The sequence below is a fragment of the Colius striatus genome, chromosome 17 (assembly GCF_028858725.1).
Source record: "Colius striatus isolate bColStr4 chromosome 17, bColStr4.1.hap1, whole genome shotgun sequence".
NCBI classification, from domain to species: domain Eukaryota; kingdom Metazoa; phylum Chordata; class Aves; order Coliiformes; family Coliidae; genus Colius; species Colius striatus.
The window spans coordinates 3849143-3867998 of NC_084775.1; the positions used below are offsets into that span (position 1 = coordinate 3849143).

Consider the following 18856-nt stretch of genomic DNA (forward strand, 5'->3'; position numbering starts at 1 on the left):
AATCTTTAGTTCTCAATGGTAACTGTAGAGTACCAGGGTTTCTCAGCAGCTAGACACTTGTTAATACCCTCACAAGACTGAAGATAAGTTTAAAATGGATGTCTCTCTCTATCCAGCCCATTAACACCACCCACTTGACCATTTAAGAGGCCTGTCAATAAGCTTAGAGTGATTACAGCTAGAAGGGGGGAAACAATACAAGGACAGCTGCACATCACTTAGAACAGAACTAGTGCTACAGTAAATGCTTTCAGAAATGTAAGCCTTGTCAGGCATCTCAGCCCTCAGCTCAACACACCAGCCCTTTCTTGAACCAGGAAAAGTGCCTGGAAAATCAGAAGTAATTTTACAATTAACTCTACAATAACTCTTCTTCTGCAGCAGAAGTGGGATCTTCCTTCTAAGCCAGAAACTTACAAAACTCGTTCCCTGTAATTTCAGCAGCAAAATGTAGCCTTCTGATGGCAGTAACTTATTGTAGATGGCACCCATGGCTTGTAAGAGCACTCAGACCTTTCTGTCTTCTGCTTTTCAGCTTTGTTATAATTTGGCTGTCTAGGTTGAAGTTTTCAAAGCCAAACCTTTGTCTCAAGATGTACCTTGCCTGAAAACTTCAGTTAAGTATTTCAGCTATGTCTCATCAAGATTAGTAAGAACTACACGTTAAAATAAATACAAATGCAATGATTCCTCCTGTGCATCTGACCTGGAACAACAGCTTGAAATAAAGCAAGGCCTGCCTCTGTTGGGTGACTTCTCCTGTACATGTGGGAATCTTCCCTTGAGTACACTCTATAGAGATTGAAGAGCTCTCTAAGATCAGCAAAAGCTATTTTTGATGAGCCTGTGAGCCAGCCCTAACACACAACTTGACTGTGCAGGAGCTCAGCCCTCAACAGCAAGCATATCTACTCTGCTGAATGGCAGAGATTAAATTACCTGAGGGTACAGCTTCTGGTTGAGGTCCACTCAGACCCCAGAAAAGAGTCTCTCATGAAGTCCTTGCAACAGGTTAGAGTTAATCTCTCATGAAGTCCTTGCAACAGGTTAGAGTTAAGTCTGACTAAAAAGCCCTACACTAGTTACCTTGGTTCCTCTGTAGAGCCAGTTACTATAAATGCTGACAGGCTACTACTGCTGTTATCAAACACTTCATTAGCACAAGTGCCAAAGGACTGTGCTAGAGATCTAATTAAAGCACCTCTGCCCATCAGCCTGGTGATACCACATGGTGAAATTTCATTCCTTTGTTTTTCTCCAGAATGCTTTAAGTCAATGGCTGGTGTATAATTCTCCATTTTCCTCTGTTTCCTTCACCATGTAGAAAGACCATTTTTATACTTCAAATCAATCACTTCTTATGAAAGAGCAGAAGTCAGGACTTTCACACAATTGCCATTTTCCTTCTGCACATGCAGTATCATACAGTTTGTAAGGATGTGGACACACTATTTTTTCATAGGGGAGCAGTGATACTCATTAAACATGTAACTTTTTGGTGTTTTGTGATATCCTCATTACTTGATGGCACATCTGCATCCTATCACTTCATGCTATTTGAGTTCTGCCCAGAGTAGCAAATTACTAAGACTTCTTCAGTCTCTTTATGACATCACCACTAGAGTAAAAATCCCCTTATTTTCACATAGCTGTCCCTTATGTCAGCCAGCAATTCTCTGTTTTCTAAATAAAAACCTGAGACATGGACAGGCTAAGGTTAAGGTAAGGCTGTGCTGGTGTCCAAGCTGAGACATTTGAGATGAGACTTTTATAAAGCACTTAATTTTATAGATCACATTACCATTAAAAGCTACATCACTGACTTCAGTTTGCAGCTGTTCATGACTCCTCTAGAATCACATAGGAATTATTTGGCAAAGTAAAGGATGGAAATTTATTCTCCAGTGTAGCATTCAACTTCAACTTGTAGCATATTCTTCTTCCAATGGTCTCTTTGTTCTCTATGCACTTGCCAGTTTCTACAACAGCTTCTTTCAATACCTCACCTTGCTTCATCCATGGGGCCCAGTCCACACTGGTGATGGATGAGAAGCAGGAAAATAACATGGAATTGCCTAATTAAACGTTGAATCATAATATATAAACACCAAACAGGGTAAATTACAGCTGCAGAAGCACTGCTAATTCCCACATAGCCTAACCCAGTGTGGACTTTGCAGTCTCTTTTGACATAAGGCTTTGTGTAAGTGTGCATGTGTGCCTCCACAGAAGGAAACAGCAAGGCATGCTGAGGTTTTACACGGTGGAAGCGAAATGGGATGTAAGAGAAGTGAGAGAAGTTGCAATGAGGCAACTGTAAATCATGATTAGCACTCAAGGGAAGTTCCAAGTCTCACTTGTTCTGTTGCCAGCAGCATTAGGACATATTCTGAAACAAGAAGATGTGAGAAAAAACTTTTGAGACCTGCTGGCAATTTGGATCAGAGGAGAGCAGGCTCTGCTGAGATTTCAGGTCATATTGCCAATATAAGAAAGTGTTGGGTAGGAGCAGTAAACAGGATGGTGGCACAGAGGATGCTGGTAAAATTCCCTGCAAGGCTAATAAGGAGTACTTGTAAGGTGGGACTAGAGGGGAAATGAAATCTTTAGTTAGTGCACAACACTCCTGAAAGTTACACCTTGGATATCTTAAACTGGAATCAAACTTGAAAGGTATTTAAAAGATTCCTTTAAAAAGTTTAGTACCCAATTTGAAAGTGTGTTAGGGAGAGGGACAGAAGAGTCTCAGTTCCTCAGTACCCAATGCTATGCTTTAGTTAGTCTTTTTCTTTCATAAGTAATAAATCTTACAGTTGTGACTCTGGGACATCACATCTGTCCCAGGGTGCAACAGGGAAAAGTCTTTGCAGAACCATCATGTAGGTTCCTGTGGCTCTAGAGGCTCAAAGCTTAGATTGTTGTCCAAGAAGAGTGAATCTATTTCTGAGTGAGTTTCCCCAAACAGCACCCAAGACTAACAAGGGAGTAATGAGAGGACAGGCTATCGTCTATCTGGAAACCCCACTCCAGCCACACTATTAGAGAAGACTAAGATTAACTTGCATATTACACAGTACAAGAGAGCAGAGATGAGGAAGATCTTTACTCAGGTATCTTTTGTCACACACTCTGCCAGTGCTTGTTTTAATGCTGCTGTATTATTTTGTCCAGCATCTACAGAACTCAAATGCTCCAAAAGACCGTTTTTTTTCCCAGGACAAAAACCCCTCTGAATGCAAACATCATGTTAAAAGACTGATCAATATCTAGTCTCACGATGGAGAGGCTGCAGAGACATTAGAAGGCTACTGCCATCACCATCACAATAATGCAACTTCCCTCTGGCACCTTCTCTCCTAATGTGAGCCTTCTGATAGAGGCTATGGCCTAAAGAAAAAGCTTTGGCAGCAACTGTTCCAACTTACTCTCTTTCTCCTCATGCAGAAGGATGGACTTTGTTCTGTCATGTGTTGTTCTACCTTAATGCCTGGTGCAAAAAGAGATTGTTGTTCAAGAAGCAGAAAACTTCTGCACATGCAAGTCATTTGTGCAGCTGGTCATGTGATGGAGAAAGGGTGAGTCTGCCCAGCAAGAAAGGCTGGGCAGCAGGATTTTGGGCCATGGGACTGCATGGAGCTGAGCTCTGACACAAGATGGAAGCAGGCTGCAGAACAATACTCAACTTTGTAAGGTAAGTGCTCATTTTCCTTACAATAACTGTTTAATTATACGTGACTGTGCATAGAGACAGCAAACAGGTGGTGACATAAACAAACTATGGACATGCTTGTGGCCCATGAGAACACAGAAGAGCACTGGGGCTACTCACAATCAAGGCTTACTAGCTTCAGACTCACAGAATACACAGTTACCACACATGGGCTGACACTGGTACCTTGCCTTTAGATAGTGTGCTGCAGCTGAATAATCCAAATCATACTACTTTGTGCAACAGACATTCTGGTAATCTGTTCATGTCCAAGATGTAGCTGCAGAGGAACATGGAAAGCTTCATGTGCCAATTTACAGCTGTCACCATCTACATTGGAAACACAGTGTGCACCTGGAAAAGGTGTCTGGTCCAAAATCCAAGGGCAAAACTGTGTAAGAAGTGACTGCCACATCCAGAACAAGTTTTCTTCAACCAGATTTGATGAGATGGTACTTAAAAAAAACCCCTACAGTGCTGGTATTTGTACACTTGACACTGATGCCATATAAACAGCTTAAAGAAAGAAAACTTCACACCACTAATACTAGTCTTGCCACAAAAAACCTCATTTGCAATGTTTAAACCCAGCTTTCAAACAAAACTGACAAGTATTTATTCAACAGAAATGTCATGCTATGTCTTCAATAAACACATGTTAGTGTTTTCCTTTTGAACTTCCAGTCTTCTGGAAATGCAGCCCCTTGTAACTTGGCTGTACATCTGTATTGAGCATGCAAAGACAATTCTTTCTTAGGGCCTTTCTTTTACATACTAGCCATTTATATTGTTGGAAAAAAGTGCTTCCTTGGTGCCTTCACTCCTCTATAGAGACAGGGATATATATATATAAAGGAAGCTGGGATACAATTTTTTTCCCAGTTCTTTCAGGTTTTGTTTGGTTTTGATTTTTTTCTCCCCCTCCTTCCAGGCTTCACTCCATTTTCCAGAATACAAGTGTAGATGGCTGACAACAGCACGAGGAGGGGATGGGAGACTTGCAGGCACCTGGGATTTCCTAAAGGAAATCTTTGGCAACTGTGTCTTTTTATTATTTATTTCCTTATTTTTAATTCCACCCCTCTCAAGCTGTCATTCCTTAGCAGGGAAAATGAAAAGCTGCCACTTATATGTGTACAACAATGGAGGCCTCTGCAGGCCACATGGCTCCTGCAGTTTAATTTACTTTAATTCATTTTATATTGAAGCAAATGATCTTATTTGCCTCTTTTAATGGAGAGCCTTCAGCATGCAGGGTGGGAGCCAAGCCCCCCTTCCAAAGAAATGATGAGACCAGCTGCTATTAAAACTTATACTCAGCGTGATGTGCCCATCATAGCTCATGGGGGAGGAAGGGACATCTCTAGCCACAGGTATGCTCCCTCTCCCACAAACTCCCACTGATTTCAGAGGTGTAAGACTGGAGTCTGATGCTGGGGTTAGCTTCCTTCTTCTGCTTTTCTCACAGGAGAAACTTTGGAAGACTGAACTGAAGATAGACCAGGGGAGAATAATATGATCTGGAATGACTGATCTCTGAGAAAAGACAACAAAAATAGGTGTTGTTCAGTCTATAGAGATGACTGAGTACATATGAAGACTGGGATGTGTTAAAGAAAGAAAATAATCTAACCTTGCTCCAATCAAAATGTATAAAGAGAGGTAAGAGACTTAAAAGTCAGACATTCAGAGTAGATGCCATAGAAGGTCTATGCAAGCATCAGTTAAAACCACATAGTATTCAGAGAAGACTAGAATCTCAAGAAGCAGCACAAAAAGCCAGACTAGCTTTGGAGGTCTCTTTGAACTTCCAAAATGAGAGAGAGCTGAAGAGTCTGCTCAGGGGTTGAGTGCAGAATGATCAAAGTCCCTGATATCCCATCCATGGGCTGGTTTTATCATCTATTACTGACTGCCAGCAAGAAGGTACTGCAAGGAAACCCCAGATTTAATATCCTTTCCCATTCACAGCTGTGCTGAACTTTATCCCTGAAGTGCAGCAATCTCCACTTCAAGCCCTGTATTACAGGGAGCTAGAGGCTCCTGTTCTGACTAGTTATATCATCAGAAAAATTGTCAGTATATTTATCTTGAAAAACTCTTCTAGCCCTATCCTGTGAGCTTAATTTATATTTCTCCCTCAGCTTGCTACCTGCTGCCATTAACAGCTATCCAAAGTTCATAAACTACAAACTGGGCTTCAAGCAGAAACACTGCCACAAGCATGTGGGGAGGAAGAGAACAACTTTGTATCTGGCAAGTAGTAACATAGCAGATTGCAAATAACTCGGTAAGATTTGGTCAAAGTTAATGTGCCCAAAGTGCAGTAGAACTATTCTAACTCAAAAAAAACCCCTCATCTGAAAAATTAGATGTGTAGCATTGTGCTGGCCTGTAGAAGTAAGGTGGCCATCAGGCTCAGGGAAAGAGCTCAGCTATGTGGTTACCAATTATAATTTCTATGGCATCCTGGGGTTTTCTTGGAGCTCTCCCATCCCTGTTTGATCTTGCTTAATTTGTTACAGTGGATCTCATCCCTGCTTGGCTTAAAGGACATAGTGTAGAGAAGGGGATAAAAATAAATCCAGATCCATAGTGGTAGGTAACAGCAGTCTCAGATGTCAAGGGACGGTGAGACCATCAACAACATCCTGAGAGAAAAAAGGACTTAAAAAAAAGTGAGAAATATTGCTATCCAGAAAAAGGTATTAAAAATGAAGCATCTGTGCTCTGAGTCATTATGGGCACTTGACAGATGTGATCTTACCAGCCTCCCACTGTAGCTGCAAATAAAGACCCCTTCTCTTTCTTCTCCTCCGACAAGGATTAATGAGTACTTGGGATAGCTCTCAGACAAGCAAGCAAAGGCTGTGAACCTTTTCCAACACTGCAATTTATCTTGGGAAGACTATTCACATCACTTTTCCCTCCTTCCCCAGGCTGGATTATGCTCTGACCTAGGACATTAATCTCCCAAAATAAAATAATAATAATAATAGAAGGAAAAAAATAGAACTGGACAATTGCCAGAAATAAATTAATAACCATCTTGGATAGTCCTGCTGTGCAGGAACAAACTGCTCAACTCCCCTGCCACCCATGTCATTTGTAAGCAAAACCATTCCCAGTTTAGATATCCCCTTAAGTGCCCTGCCTGAGACTTTTGGCGATTAATGATTGTATCTTGCATCTATACAGGACCTTTCATCCCAACAGCTGCCAGAAAGTTTCTTTACCAAATGCAAATAATACACATTGCTCCGCTTGCCCCTGAAATGTTGACACTACTAAGTGGAAGAAGAGGCAGCATGACAGAAGGGTAAAAAAATATGAAAAGAAAATACCTCGTTACAGAGGTTACTCAAAAAAACAAGACACAGAACAAAGTCAACCAGACAAGCATTTATCTTGCTGCTAGTACCTATTTCTTCTCAAGCAAGGCTTAGAATCATAGAATGGTAGGGTTGGAAGGGACCTCATTGTCCAACCTCATTGCCAAAGCAGATCCCATCTAGATCAGGTCACACAGGAACGTGTCCAGGCAGGTTTTGAAGACCTCCAGAGAAGGAGCCTCCACACCCTCCCTGGGCAGCCTGGGCCAGGTTTTTTATCAGCCACGTCTCCCAGGTCTCTCTCTGCAGAGATGCTCTCCAGCAGGTCTCTCTCTCTCTCTCTCTTTCCCCAGACTTCAATTACTTGCTAGTACTACTCAACTCAGGTCTGCAATGGCTCAAAACTCACTCCCCAGGTGACGTTCTGCCAAAGTTTTATTAGAGATTTGATTATTTTTATTCTTCCCCTCATATTTTATGCTGCAAACATGTTTTAAAAAGTATCAGATTGTCAAAGAAAAATATCTGTATATGAAGAAGAAAAAGAGACTCTTACCTTTGACTTGACAGCCAGGATGATCTTAGGCAGGGCAACAATTAGGCATTTCAGCGCGATGGTGAGGTACTTGAGTACAAAGTCTGCAATCCCCACAATCCACATCAGGTCGAAGAAGTCCAGCCTCTCAAGGTTGGGTTTCAGGAATATAAGGCTGAAAGGCATGACACCAAGGCTCAAATACCAATAAGGAGAACCCCACTTAAGCTTCTGGATACCAGCTTTATCCACTGCTGGCTAGAGAAAACCTGGAAACCGCACTGAACCGCAAAGTTCTCAAGGGCAATAAGAGTAAGACATGCAAATTAGTGCTGTGCTGCTTCTGGGGCTCTTGACTTTGCTCTTGCCCTTTTCTACTGAGGTTAGCAGGTTTGCCCACTATCAGAAAACAGGACCTAAACAAACATGTACAAAATTTCTCTGAGAAGACTGCGGTCTGTATAAACTGCAGTCCACACTGTAAAAGGGCCCCTGGTCTAATGACAGTGTCTTTAGTCCACAGGCTTGCTCCATTAGATTTGACTGGGGAAGTTTATCCTTTGAAGTCCAAGCCAGCAGTAGTTATGACTCCTTGGAGAAATCATGGATATGTCCTCTGAGGCTGGTTTTCCACAGGTAGAACTACTGCAGGGGCAGCAGTCTCTAAAGCTACTTGTGCACATGAAACACTCTGTTGACAAAGGAAGCACTGATTTAGACACAGCAGAAAGGTCAGAACTTCAGGTGTATCACGCTGACAGGGGCCTGTCACTGCCTGAAGCAGGGCAAGAGCGAGGCTGTGTTAATTAGTAATTCTTACCTGATCCAAAGATCAAAAAAGGTAGTGCCCCTTACATAATATTATTGACTGGACTCAACATTTGCTTCTAAAAGAAGAGAGGTTCAGGACAGCAGAACTTCATATAGCAATGGGTAGGTGTCACTGACCTGAGCAGCAGTGAAGACCCTACTCAGAACAATTTTTCAGGATATTTGCCTACTAAAGTCTCATGGTAGAAAGCAAAAGCTTAACAAAAAACCCAAGCAAACAAAAAAGCAAAAGGAAAAGTGAAATAGCCAACCCAGAATGAAAAGCCTGAACATGAATTTAAAATACTCACAACATGGGCACAGCACAACAGGTAAAATTATACCCTAAAAACAGAAACAGAATCAGAGGCTTTACTACTATTCATGCACTAGAAACAAAAAGTAAATCAATCAGGAAATGAAAAATAACCCAAAAAGAAACAAAACTGAAGCAGCTATTTCCAGTTTCACAAGGCTGCCTTGTGAATAGTCACAGGTCCCCACACTGCAAGCAAAAGATTCACTTGCCCAAAGTAGGCACACGTACAGGAACAGGGCTTTTCAAGTGAAGCTGTTGCCCAGTTCATTGTCAATGAACCACAAACCACCTAAACAGTGTGTAGGATGGCCCCAATTTGCTGAAATCCTTTTATTTTAGACAACCTGTATTTTATACTAGTCCCATTCATGCTTTTGACCTTAACCTCTTCTTAGAGACATGCTGTTCCTGTGGTGCAAACAAGTTTCTCAATGCTTTCATACCTTTCTGCCATATCTGATTCTTCTCTTCCATTCCCTCTCACAAGCCCCATACAGAGTATCTCATGGCTTGCTATCTCTCATTTGGACCCTCACACATAAGCCTCCTCATCTCTCTCATACACAGCTTTCCAATGATCAAACCCAAATATTGGGGCAATTCCAAAAGGTTGCAAAATTGTGGGCAATCCTTGACTCTTTCACTCCATAGACAGTCTTGGTGGGAAGAAGCAGGGAAGCAATGAAATAAATGTCTAGCCATAACCCAACTGATGCATGTTACACACATGGTAGTTTCAGTCTGAAGTTATAAGTCTCCTTCTGTGAGACAAATACAATTTCCATTGGGAAGATAATTCATATAGTTTTAGCTACTAACACCAACACTACCTTCTCAGGTAACCAGGCTTGATATTGCTTAATTTCTTCTTATTTATTCTACTAATATCCCCTTGCTGAAGTTCTACATCTTTGCTTCCCATCTGTCATTTAATCCCTGCTTTATAAGAAGCAGGGCTAGTACTGCAGCGTACCCATGGGTACTAAATCTCCTGGAGCTGCTCTCCAGCAAGTCACCCCCAGCCTGTGCTGGTGCAGGGGGTTGTTCCTTCCCAGCTGCAGGACTCTGCACTTGTTGAACCTCAGGAGGTTCCTCTCTGCCCAACTCTCAGCTGGTTGAGATCCCGCTGAATGGCAGCACAGCCTCTGGGGAATCAGCCAGTGCTCCCAGTTTGGTGCCAGCAGGGAACTTGCTGAAGGTCACTCGGTCCCCTCATCCAGGTTGTTGACGAAGATGTTGAACAAGACTGGCCCCAGAACCCATCCCTGTGGAACTCCACTGGCCACAGGCAACCAACTTGATTCTGTGCCATTGGTCATCACCCTCTGGTCTCTGTCACTCAGCCAGCTCTCCATCCACTTCACTATCCACTCATCCAAGCCACACTGCCTGAGCTTTCTGATGAGGATGTTGTGGGAGAGTGTCAAAAGCCTTGCTGAAGTCAAGGTAGATGACGTCAGTCCCAGTGGTCAATGGAAATTTGTAAGTCTCACTAAAAAAAAGTATCCATCCTGCTTCAATGCATAAGAAAATGGCAAGTGTACATGTTTCAAGCAGTAACACTTGTAGTGTATCATCACATCCTGGCCCATTTAGACCCTGGTTATATGTCATTTCTTGCTAGGAGCATAGTCCACTGGTAGAAACATGGCACAGATCCTTCTGCTTCATTGAATGGTATCACAAAGATCTAACACAGGTAGAGATAGTTTAAGTGTGCACACTTCCTCCTAAAGGGTGAGGAAAAGTGAGTTTCTGTCTCTTTTCCTCCCTGGCAATTATCACCTGCTTCCATCATGTACAATGTGAATTTCACCCACCTGTTGTACAGCTGTTGAGAGCTGAATGTGTAAAGCAAGTACAAGGTGTTTCCAGTGAGAAAGGCCAGAATCCAGAAAACAACCAACACTGATCTCTTCTCCTGAGCAAGAAAAAGAAGCAGAAGAGAGAAAATCAGAGTCTCAAGGGTTGTGGTTGAGCCTTCACAACTGCTGAAAAGCGCAAGATCAACCCAGGGGACACAAACATGCAACAGAGTGTTCCATAATTAGTTTTCTTAGTACTAAGATGCAGCTATAGGCTGCTAGGTAAAGACATATATAAACACAGGCAGAAATGGCTCTGTCAGCTCACCTTTTCAAATTAAGTAACTTCAGAGACATTAATTGCCATATGCTGGGCAAAATGACAGCCTTACTTCTAAATACACATTTTTAAAAGTTGGGATTGTTCTTGGGACACCTAAATTCTGCTGATATTTAAAAAAGAGATTAAAAAAGAGTCAGTTCCATATAGTGTCCTGTAATTCTGAGCTGCCACCTGTTTGGAAGGACACTTCATCAAAGGAGTGTTTTACAAGTAGTTCCAAAGTCACTGAGAAGAAGGCTTAGCTAACTCAAATAGAACATAACTCATCACTACATGCAGCACATATGAACGTTATCTAAATGAACAGAGGTTCTAGAATGTGTATTTTTGAATGAAGAAACAATTAAAGGTCAAAAGAAGCACAGATTTTGCATTTGAAAAGACATGGAACATAACAGACAGAAGCTGGATGGCAGACCTTGTCCTGGGGCTTGGCCCAGCATTAATTTTGGAAAGTAAATGTTACTCCTGGGAGGAAAAGCCCCAGCATTTTTCTTGTGAGTTGATTTATTAAGAAAAGAGCTCTTTGTAGCTATTCAACAGCCCGGGGGTGTTAGGTTGAGATTTAAAGCAGGGAGACTAAGGGGCACAATGCTGGAAAGACAGGGGTGCAAAGTGCAAGGCAACAGCAATGTATTACATGGTTGTGCAATTTATCTGTTCATTCAGCATTGCAGGTCATTTCTTCCACTGCTGCTGGTAGATATAAGTATACACTTGTGCCATCCTTGTAATTTTTACAAGAAAAACAATTCTAGCCTTGTGTTTTCAGTGCTGTTGAATTACTCTGGTGACACTGAAGATCATATGGCCTGAAGAGATCTGTTGGTTTCTTTATATTCTAAGCATATTGTCAACAGAACATTATAAAGATACTAGCAAACAATCCATCTAAAAAATCCTTCAGCTGAACATGTCAAAACTTCATCTAAATGCTAATAAATTAAATCTCATCATTAACTAGTGAAACAGGTTTCAGCACCTCTGCTGTACATAATGGGAAACTAAGTTGCAGAGAAGTGCTTGAAGATGCATTGCCAGGCAGTGGCAGAGCCAGAAGCAGATTATCATACCCCTGATCTTTCCTCTTCTTGTTTTATTCAGCCACATTTTCACACAAGAGCAGGATAGAAACTGTGGGAGAGCATCAACGGGGAGAAGTAGGAAGAGGAAGTGAGGATTAGGGCACACTACTCTCATTCTCACAGATTTGTGTGCACATAACATCACTCATCCCTGCATTGCAAAATAAAGTTCAACATAGATACAGTTTTGTATATAAAGAGTAATGTTGCCTGAGAATATAAGAGAGTCAGATGCTGTACTCACCTTCAGAGCAACCTGTTCCCGGAGTGTTGAGTTGGCATAGGCAAATGTGCTGGCCATGCCAATGCACACAGCAATCCCTGCAGAGAAAGACACTGTCAAAGGACGTGAGGCTGAGCAGAAGGATCTTCAGTCCTAAGCCATTTGATGTGAGCATTTCAAGCTTCAAAAAAACTTCACTGGGTGATATTCTGGATGTTAAAATATATAGGGGACTAAACCAGGGTAGTCTGGATTCTATACATATAAAGTTCAAATTCGAGCTAAATGAAAATGGAGGTACTTGCCACCCAGCATAATGCACTCTGTCCTAATGTCAGGTTCTGTGCTGAAGGAAAATAGAAGTGTTGCAAGTTTGTAGCTGCATTGTGCAAACAGAACTCAGCTACAGTACTACAATAGCAGTTCAGCAGCTCACGGAGGACAGGCCACACTATCAAAAGCATAGACGGTACCAGAGAGCAAGGTGTTGCAAACATGAATCAATATCTGACTTTGGGAAGACTGGCAGGGCTGTAAGTGGACCAAACTCTAGTATTATTGTCATCCCTGTGATGACAATCTCAGCACACTACTCCCAGAATGAGTAAGGATCTTCAGACATGCCACATATACAGTTTTGTAGTAAGAGGAGGATGAGATCAATGGATTTTACATGACCATTGAGGGGCTGAAATACTCAGGTATCATTAAAGAAACCTGGATTCTTCAGGGAACTCTGAAGATCTCTCTCACCTGTAAAATGTAATTGCTGATGTTGCTTGGCTGGATTTCACAACTATTATCCTTCCAGCTATGTAAGTATCTCATCCCTCTGAACCCTTCTGTGCTAACAGAAGCTTTTGCTAGTCACTAATGTAAGCTCTCCCCAACTGAAAACATCTCTTCAGATGAAAACAGCTTGGACTGAAAGTAGGGTGAATTTATCAAATACACTGTCCTATCCATTTGAATATCCCTTTCATGCTATACTACCTGTAGCCACTGTTACACAGACAAATCTATCAGACACTACAGCATGATAAAGCTTCCTAATCCCTCTCTAGTACACTTGCAATCCAAAAATGATAGATGCTTACCCAGCTTGTGCTGGAAACAAACTTTAGCCAGGAGGATCAGGATGAAAGGCAGCCCCTTCTGCAGCCAACCAATCACAGCTTTTAACTCTGAAAGAGCAGGGGCTGGAGTTCCAGCTTGTTCGTCACTGCCCTCCTCAGCGTGCCCGTGGCGGTCCCCTCCTGCCATGTGCAGCAGAGATGAACCCCGGTGATGGCCGTGGTGGAAATGATGGGTCGACTGCCGGTGGTGAAACGGGGCTCCTTCTGTACGACTGCTCCCTTCCTCCCTTGGGGCTGGCATCTGAATGAATACTTCCCCACCTCCTGCTGAAGAGCCCAGAACCAAACCTGACTGGAATGGTGTGGCTGTGATGGTGCCTGATGGGATGCCTGCCAGGCCTGAGAACAACTGCTGTGGTGAGGAAGCTTCAGCCTTCAGACTTTCAAACACTCCACTTTCATCCACGCTGGTTTCAGAACTGACTGTTTGGCTCCGGTTTCTGCAGTGGAGGGAAGTTAGAGAAAAGTGATGAAACACAAATGAGAGCAACATAACTTCTCAGTCTTTTAGCCTAATCCTGACTGTAGCCATTAGGAGTTCCTCACACACTATCACAATAGGCAGGCCTCCAGATGACAGATATGTTTCCCTCTATTTGCTGGTGGGAAGTTAGCTGCAAAACTAGAGGCCAGTAACCAGACTCCTAAGGGAAGATCATTGTATTTCTAAAGAACTGATCCAAACGCACCAGTTCCTTCATCTAAGGAACAGTTCACAAACACTTCCTTTACTTTTGGAGTAACTAAAGGAATAACACATCCAATACCAAATTCAACATCAATAAGATTTTGATATTTAAAGAAAAACACACACTTGACACAGCACAACCAAGAAGGTCACATTGTAGTCAAACAAATATATACAAGCCAACTCAAAGAATAACCTACCTCCCAAAATCTTCTGCCTTTATTTAGGGACAATCACTACTTGCTGTTGCTCAATCAGAGCTGACCAAAGTCAGCTGGGGAAGAGAAGCACTGAGAGCTGCTTGTGTGTCCCTGACCCAATAAATATTATAAGTGAAGGATGTGCTCATGGGTGAAGATAAATTGTTTTATTTTGATATTCCAGGAAAATTAGACATGGATGTACCCAATTTACCAGGCACTGGACAGAATTAGATCTGGCATTGACTCTTTCCTGAGCTTGTTAGCCATATCAATGCCAAATATCTTCATCTTAATACCAAAAGAAAATAAGTTTTCTTCACCTGAATCCAGTAATGTGGTGCTGAATGGAATACATGCAAAGTTAAGATGACAGGTAACAACACAGGTAACAAGCAGAACGATCATTAGGCAGTAAACATCTGACAGACAGCAAATACCTCTCTCACTTGCAAAAGAAGAGTGAAGAATAAATAAAGCTCAGCAAGAGGCAAAGCCCACAAATAAGGCATGTTGCAGAACTGTGTCTCTCTTGATTTAATTCCTTGAGAACTCTGACTTTAGAAATAGTGGTCACAAGCTGAGACTGCACATGCAGACATGTGCAGGGCCCTTCACCTTCAGGCTCCCACAGGTTTAAAAGCCTCCCCAGGCACCTTACAGGGCACAGAGCACTGCTTTTCATCTCACTCTGGAGATAGCTTCAAACCTCTCTGGGCATACCTTCCCACTAAGTAAACTCTTAATAAGGCTTTTTATATCTAGACCTCATTCCCAATGTCTCTCCACAGGCTCCAGCACGGAATCAAGTCAACAAGACGTTGGACACCACTTTTTGGTTCCAAAATATTCATCTACTAGACCTTGGGATTTTACATCTACCATTACAATTCAGGGATGTATACACAAGACAGGGTCATAATGTGACAGTGCTTACGTCTGGGAACATAAATAAATGGGGTGGAACCCAGTGTTACAGATGAAGACACAACTATTGTTTGGAACAATACTACCAGGATATGTGGCTATGTTGAAAGCAGGAAGGAATTAATCAGGGACATATTTAAAAACAAAAAAGCAAGGATGAAACTGTGAGTCTGCTGCAGTTAGCAGAAGTGAAGCCCAGTGGCAACAGCATTCAATTCCACAGTTAGAAACTTTCAGCTTCTGTTACTGACAGTAGGTGTTTACCCTGTTAGAAAACAGAAGCATTTATAAAAAACAATTGACATTACTTTGCTTATCTTGTGCACTCAATAGCAGATACCTATCCTGAATATATTTTAACCATTCAAACAGATTCTGAAGAGCTTTACAAATTTGTACAGACTCAAATAGTCCAGCATTGCAGATGAGAGGGCTCATGCAATGTTTTCTGTGCCTCTCAAGCCCCTGTCTGGCCCGCTGATATAAATCCCAAAGACTGCACTGAGGCTTGGGCAGCATCATGCAGAAAAAGTTGAAGATTTTCCTCTGAAATTAAGAATAGTATCATGCTAAAAGTGGTCATGACATCAAATTTCACCTCTACCTGCAAATGATCTTTTCACTTCCAATTTCAGCTCAGCTAGAGCAATGAAATTTATTAGTTCCATCTTTGTCTTAAGATTAATTAGATCAGTTTCTTCTTTAGAGAAAAAAAAAAACCAAATAAACCAACCAACAGTCAGGCTCTAACTCTGGGAAAGCACAAGAGAATATTTAGTACCAGAATAACAACAGTAGCAAGCCTCCCTCACTGATGTTATAATTACAGAAGTAAATTAGAGATACTCTGTCTCTAAATATTGACATACATGAAGCCAGATACAGATTCTGGGATTATGTACCCAAAATCTTTATAAAATGCTAAATTATAGTAGTTGAGAGCTTGAGACTAGCAGATTTTTTAAACACCTTAATAACAGAAGTATGGCCTCTGTTCATACAGATTGATCCTTTCAGGTTGATAGCGCTCAGGATCTCACAGCACTGTACTATGAATCGCTCTTCTGGTGCTCCAAAATGTCTGGCCTGTGCTAAGCCAACTGTCTCTGTATGTGCCACACTGGACCACAAAACCTGAAACACTGTGGTTGGTTGCTGACAATAACTGACATGAAGGGGAAAAGTAAATCTGTCTCTCAATTCTTTAAACTTGAGCAGAAAGCCTGGGCACGCCACACAGACAGGAAGTATTTGCCTTTCTCAATGTTGCACTTTCATCTTCTAAAACACACCATACACTTAAATCAGAACATTCCCCTCTGGAGAGGAAAAGGGAGGAAAAAAGAAGGGAAAAGCTTTACCTTTCAGGAGGAACGCTGTCGGTGTTGCTGCTATGCCGTCTCTGCATTTTCCTCAAAACCTTAAAACACAACACGCTCAACATTAACGTTGCAGGTCAACAAAGCCCAGTGTGACTAACAAAGGCCCACAGAGTCAGAGGGCTGTGAGACCCATTCAGCTAGTGACATGGCTGGCATAAATCATTTGCCTCTCTGAAAGAGCTCTAATGCTTGCACTTGCTTCTTAGTACACTTGCGAAGAAACAGTTTTCAACTGGCAAATGGAAGCACACAAGCACAGGCCTTCAAACAGGACAGGAACTAGTCAGATCCCTTTTTGCAGTATATGGCAGTCACAGGGAGCGTGCAGCTGAGTGATAACATGTTCTGAGGAAGAACGTGAGGACAATGAGCAGAGCTCTTGATGTGACATGTGAATTGACAGACGCTCTCTGGAAATGAAACCACTTCTTCCTCTTCTGAAGAAACTTGCTTTGTTAAGCAAAACTGAAAGGGAGGGAAAAAGAAAATGTATGAACATTTTTTATGGAAAAACACAATCACATCGTGACAATAGTCTTTTAAATAAGCCCAATGATCATAAATAACATGCACATATGCAAAAGATCCCATGTTCCAGCTCCACTCATTCTGGAATTGCCAGCATAAAGCAAGTCTGGCGTGGGAAATGAAAAGGCATTGAAATTGTGTTCACTTCAGGAACTTACAGAACAAGGAAAAAAGGTCTTTACTTAGTTATTTAAATCTCTGTGTTCCAGTGTCCAATTTTAAGGTACAACCTCAAACACATTACACCCTTTAGAAATTAATTCAAGAGCAAAGACACAGACTCGCCATCAAGTCAGAGCACAGAGGACCTGGAAAATAGTCCTACAATGCTTAATGTTAAATTAGTTATACAAAACCTAAGGAATGGACTATTTTGGCAAGCAACTTGTCCAACTTCCTGCAGGCATTTCATAGAAGACTTAGAGAGGAATCCTTTAAATACTGAAGTCTGATCCTACTCAGCGCTAGAGTACGACAGCTACTGAAAAAAATGTAAAAGGCTCTAAATACTTTTGAATATCAGAGGTTGTATCATAGAATCACAGAATGGTGGGGGTTGGAAGAGACCTTTAGAGATCATCTAGTCCAACCCCCTGCAGAAGCAGGTTCACCTAGATCAGGTCGCATAGGAATATGTCCAGGTGGGTCTTGAAGACCTCCAAGGAAGGAGCCTCCACAACCCCTCTACATCTCATACTGCATGAACATATCAAAATAAATGTGTAGCCCTACATCTGTATTCTGTAAAGGCACAGTGTCTCTGAAAACATTTCCTAGCTGTCTGTAGGCTGAAGTATAGAAGCTGAGAAGTAGAAAATCTAGAAATTTTTTCTCCGATATTTTCACCTTTACTTTGAGTGAGCCACTATCCATTGCAAAATTGCATTAAATTAAATTTTTCTCCCTTAACGAAGCCCAAATCACACAGTTCACAGTGCAGAATGGACAGTTGTGTTTATCACATACACCTGCAGTAAAAACGTGTACTCTGCACAGTCCTGAAAATAAATTACAAAGCTGTGCAAGAAGAAAGGACGTTTCAGTTAAATCACACAGGTAACTGTTCAATTTGTAACAAGATGGGGAAAAGAGTTAACTTTAAATAAAAACCAAAACAAACAGAAAGAAATGTGTCCTTGTGGCCAAGAAGCCAGTAGCATCCTGGGGACATCAAGAGTGTGGGCAGCAGGGTGAGGGAGGTTCTCATCCTCCTCTACTCTGCCCTGCTGAGGCCTCATCTGGAGTCCTGGGTCCAGTTCTGGGCTCCCTAGTTCCAGAGGGACAGGGAACTTCTGGAGAGAGGCCAGTGCAGGGACACCAAGATGCTGAGGGGACTGGAGCATCTTACTGATGAGAAAAGGTTGTGGGACCTGGGGCTGTTCAGTCTAGAGGAGACTGAGGGGGATAGTTACAAGGCAGTTACAAGGTTAATAGTTACAAATATCTCATTCGTGGGTGTCAGGAGGTTGGGGCAGCACTTTTTTTTTCCTGTTGTGTCCAGTGACAGGATGGGATGAAGCTACAACACAAACAGTTCCATTGAAACATAAGGAAAAACTCTTTCCCTGTTGAAGTGAGGGAGCCCTGGCACAGGCTGCCCAGGAAGGGTGTGGAGGCTCCTTCTTGGAAGGTTTCAAAATCCACCTGGACATGTTCCTGTGTGACCTGATCTAGGTGGAGCTGCTTTGGCATGGCGGTTGGTCTGGATGACCTCTAAAGGTCCCTTCCCACCCCCACCATTCTGTGATTCTATGCTTCCATGATTCTGTGAAGACTCTTGGTTAACACAGTTTACAGAAAGGATGCAGGAAGCCATCATGAATACCAGAAATTT

At 42.1% G+C, this 18856-nt stretch overlaps 1 protein-coding gene across 1 annotated transcript in view; it reads right to left on the reverse strand.

The window, feature by feature from the left end:
• The window catches only part of RNFT2 (ring finger protein, transmembrane 2), a 32179-nt gene that overhangs the window by 11766 nt on the left and 1557 nt on the right, over positions 1-18856 (reverse strand). The window contains exons 3-7 of the mRNA XM_062009745.1: positions 16474-16959; positions 13259-13737; positions 12183-12259; positions 10526-10626; positions 7598-7751 (exon numbers count right to left, since the gene is read on the reverse strand). Coding sequence (XP_061865729.1) covers positions 7598-7751; positions 10526-10626; positions 12183-12259; positions 13259-13737; positions 16474-16556 — 894 coding nt within the window. The 5' untranslated portion in view covers positions 16557-16959. The remainder of the gene's footprint in view (positions 1-7597; positions 7752-10525; positions 10627-12182; positions 12260-13258; positions 13738-16473; positions 16960-18856) is intronic.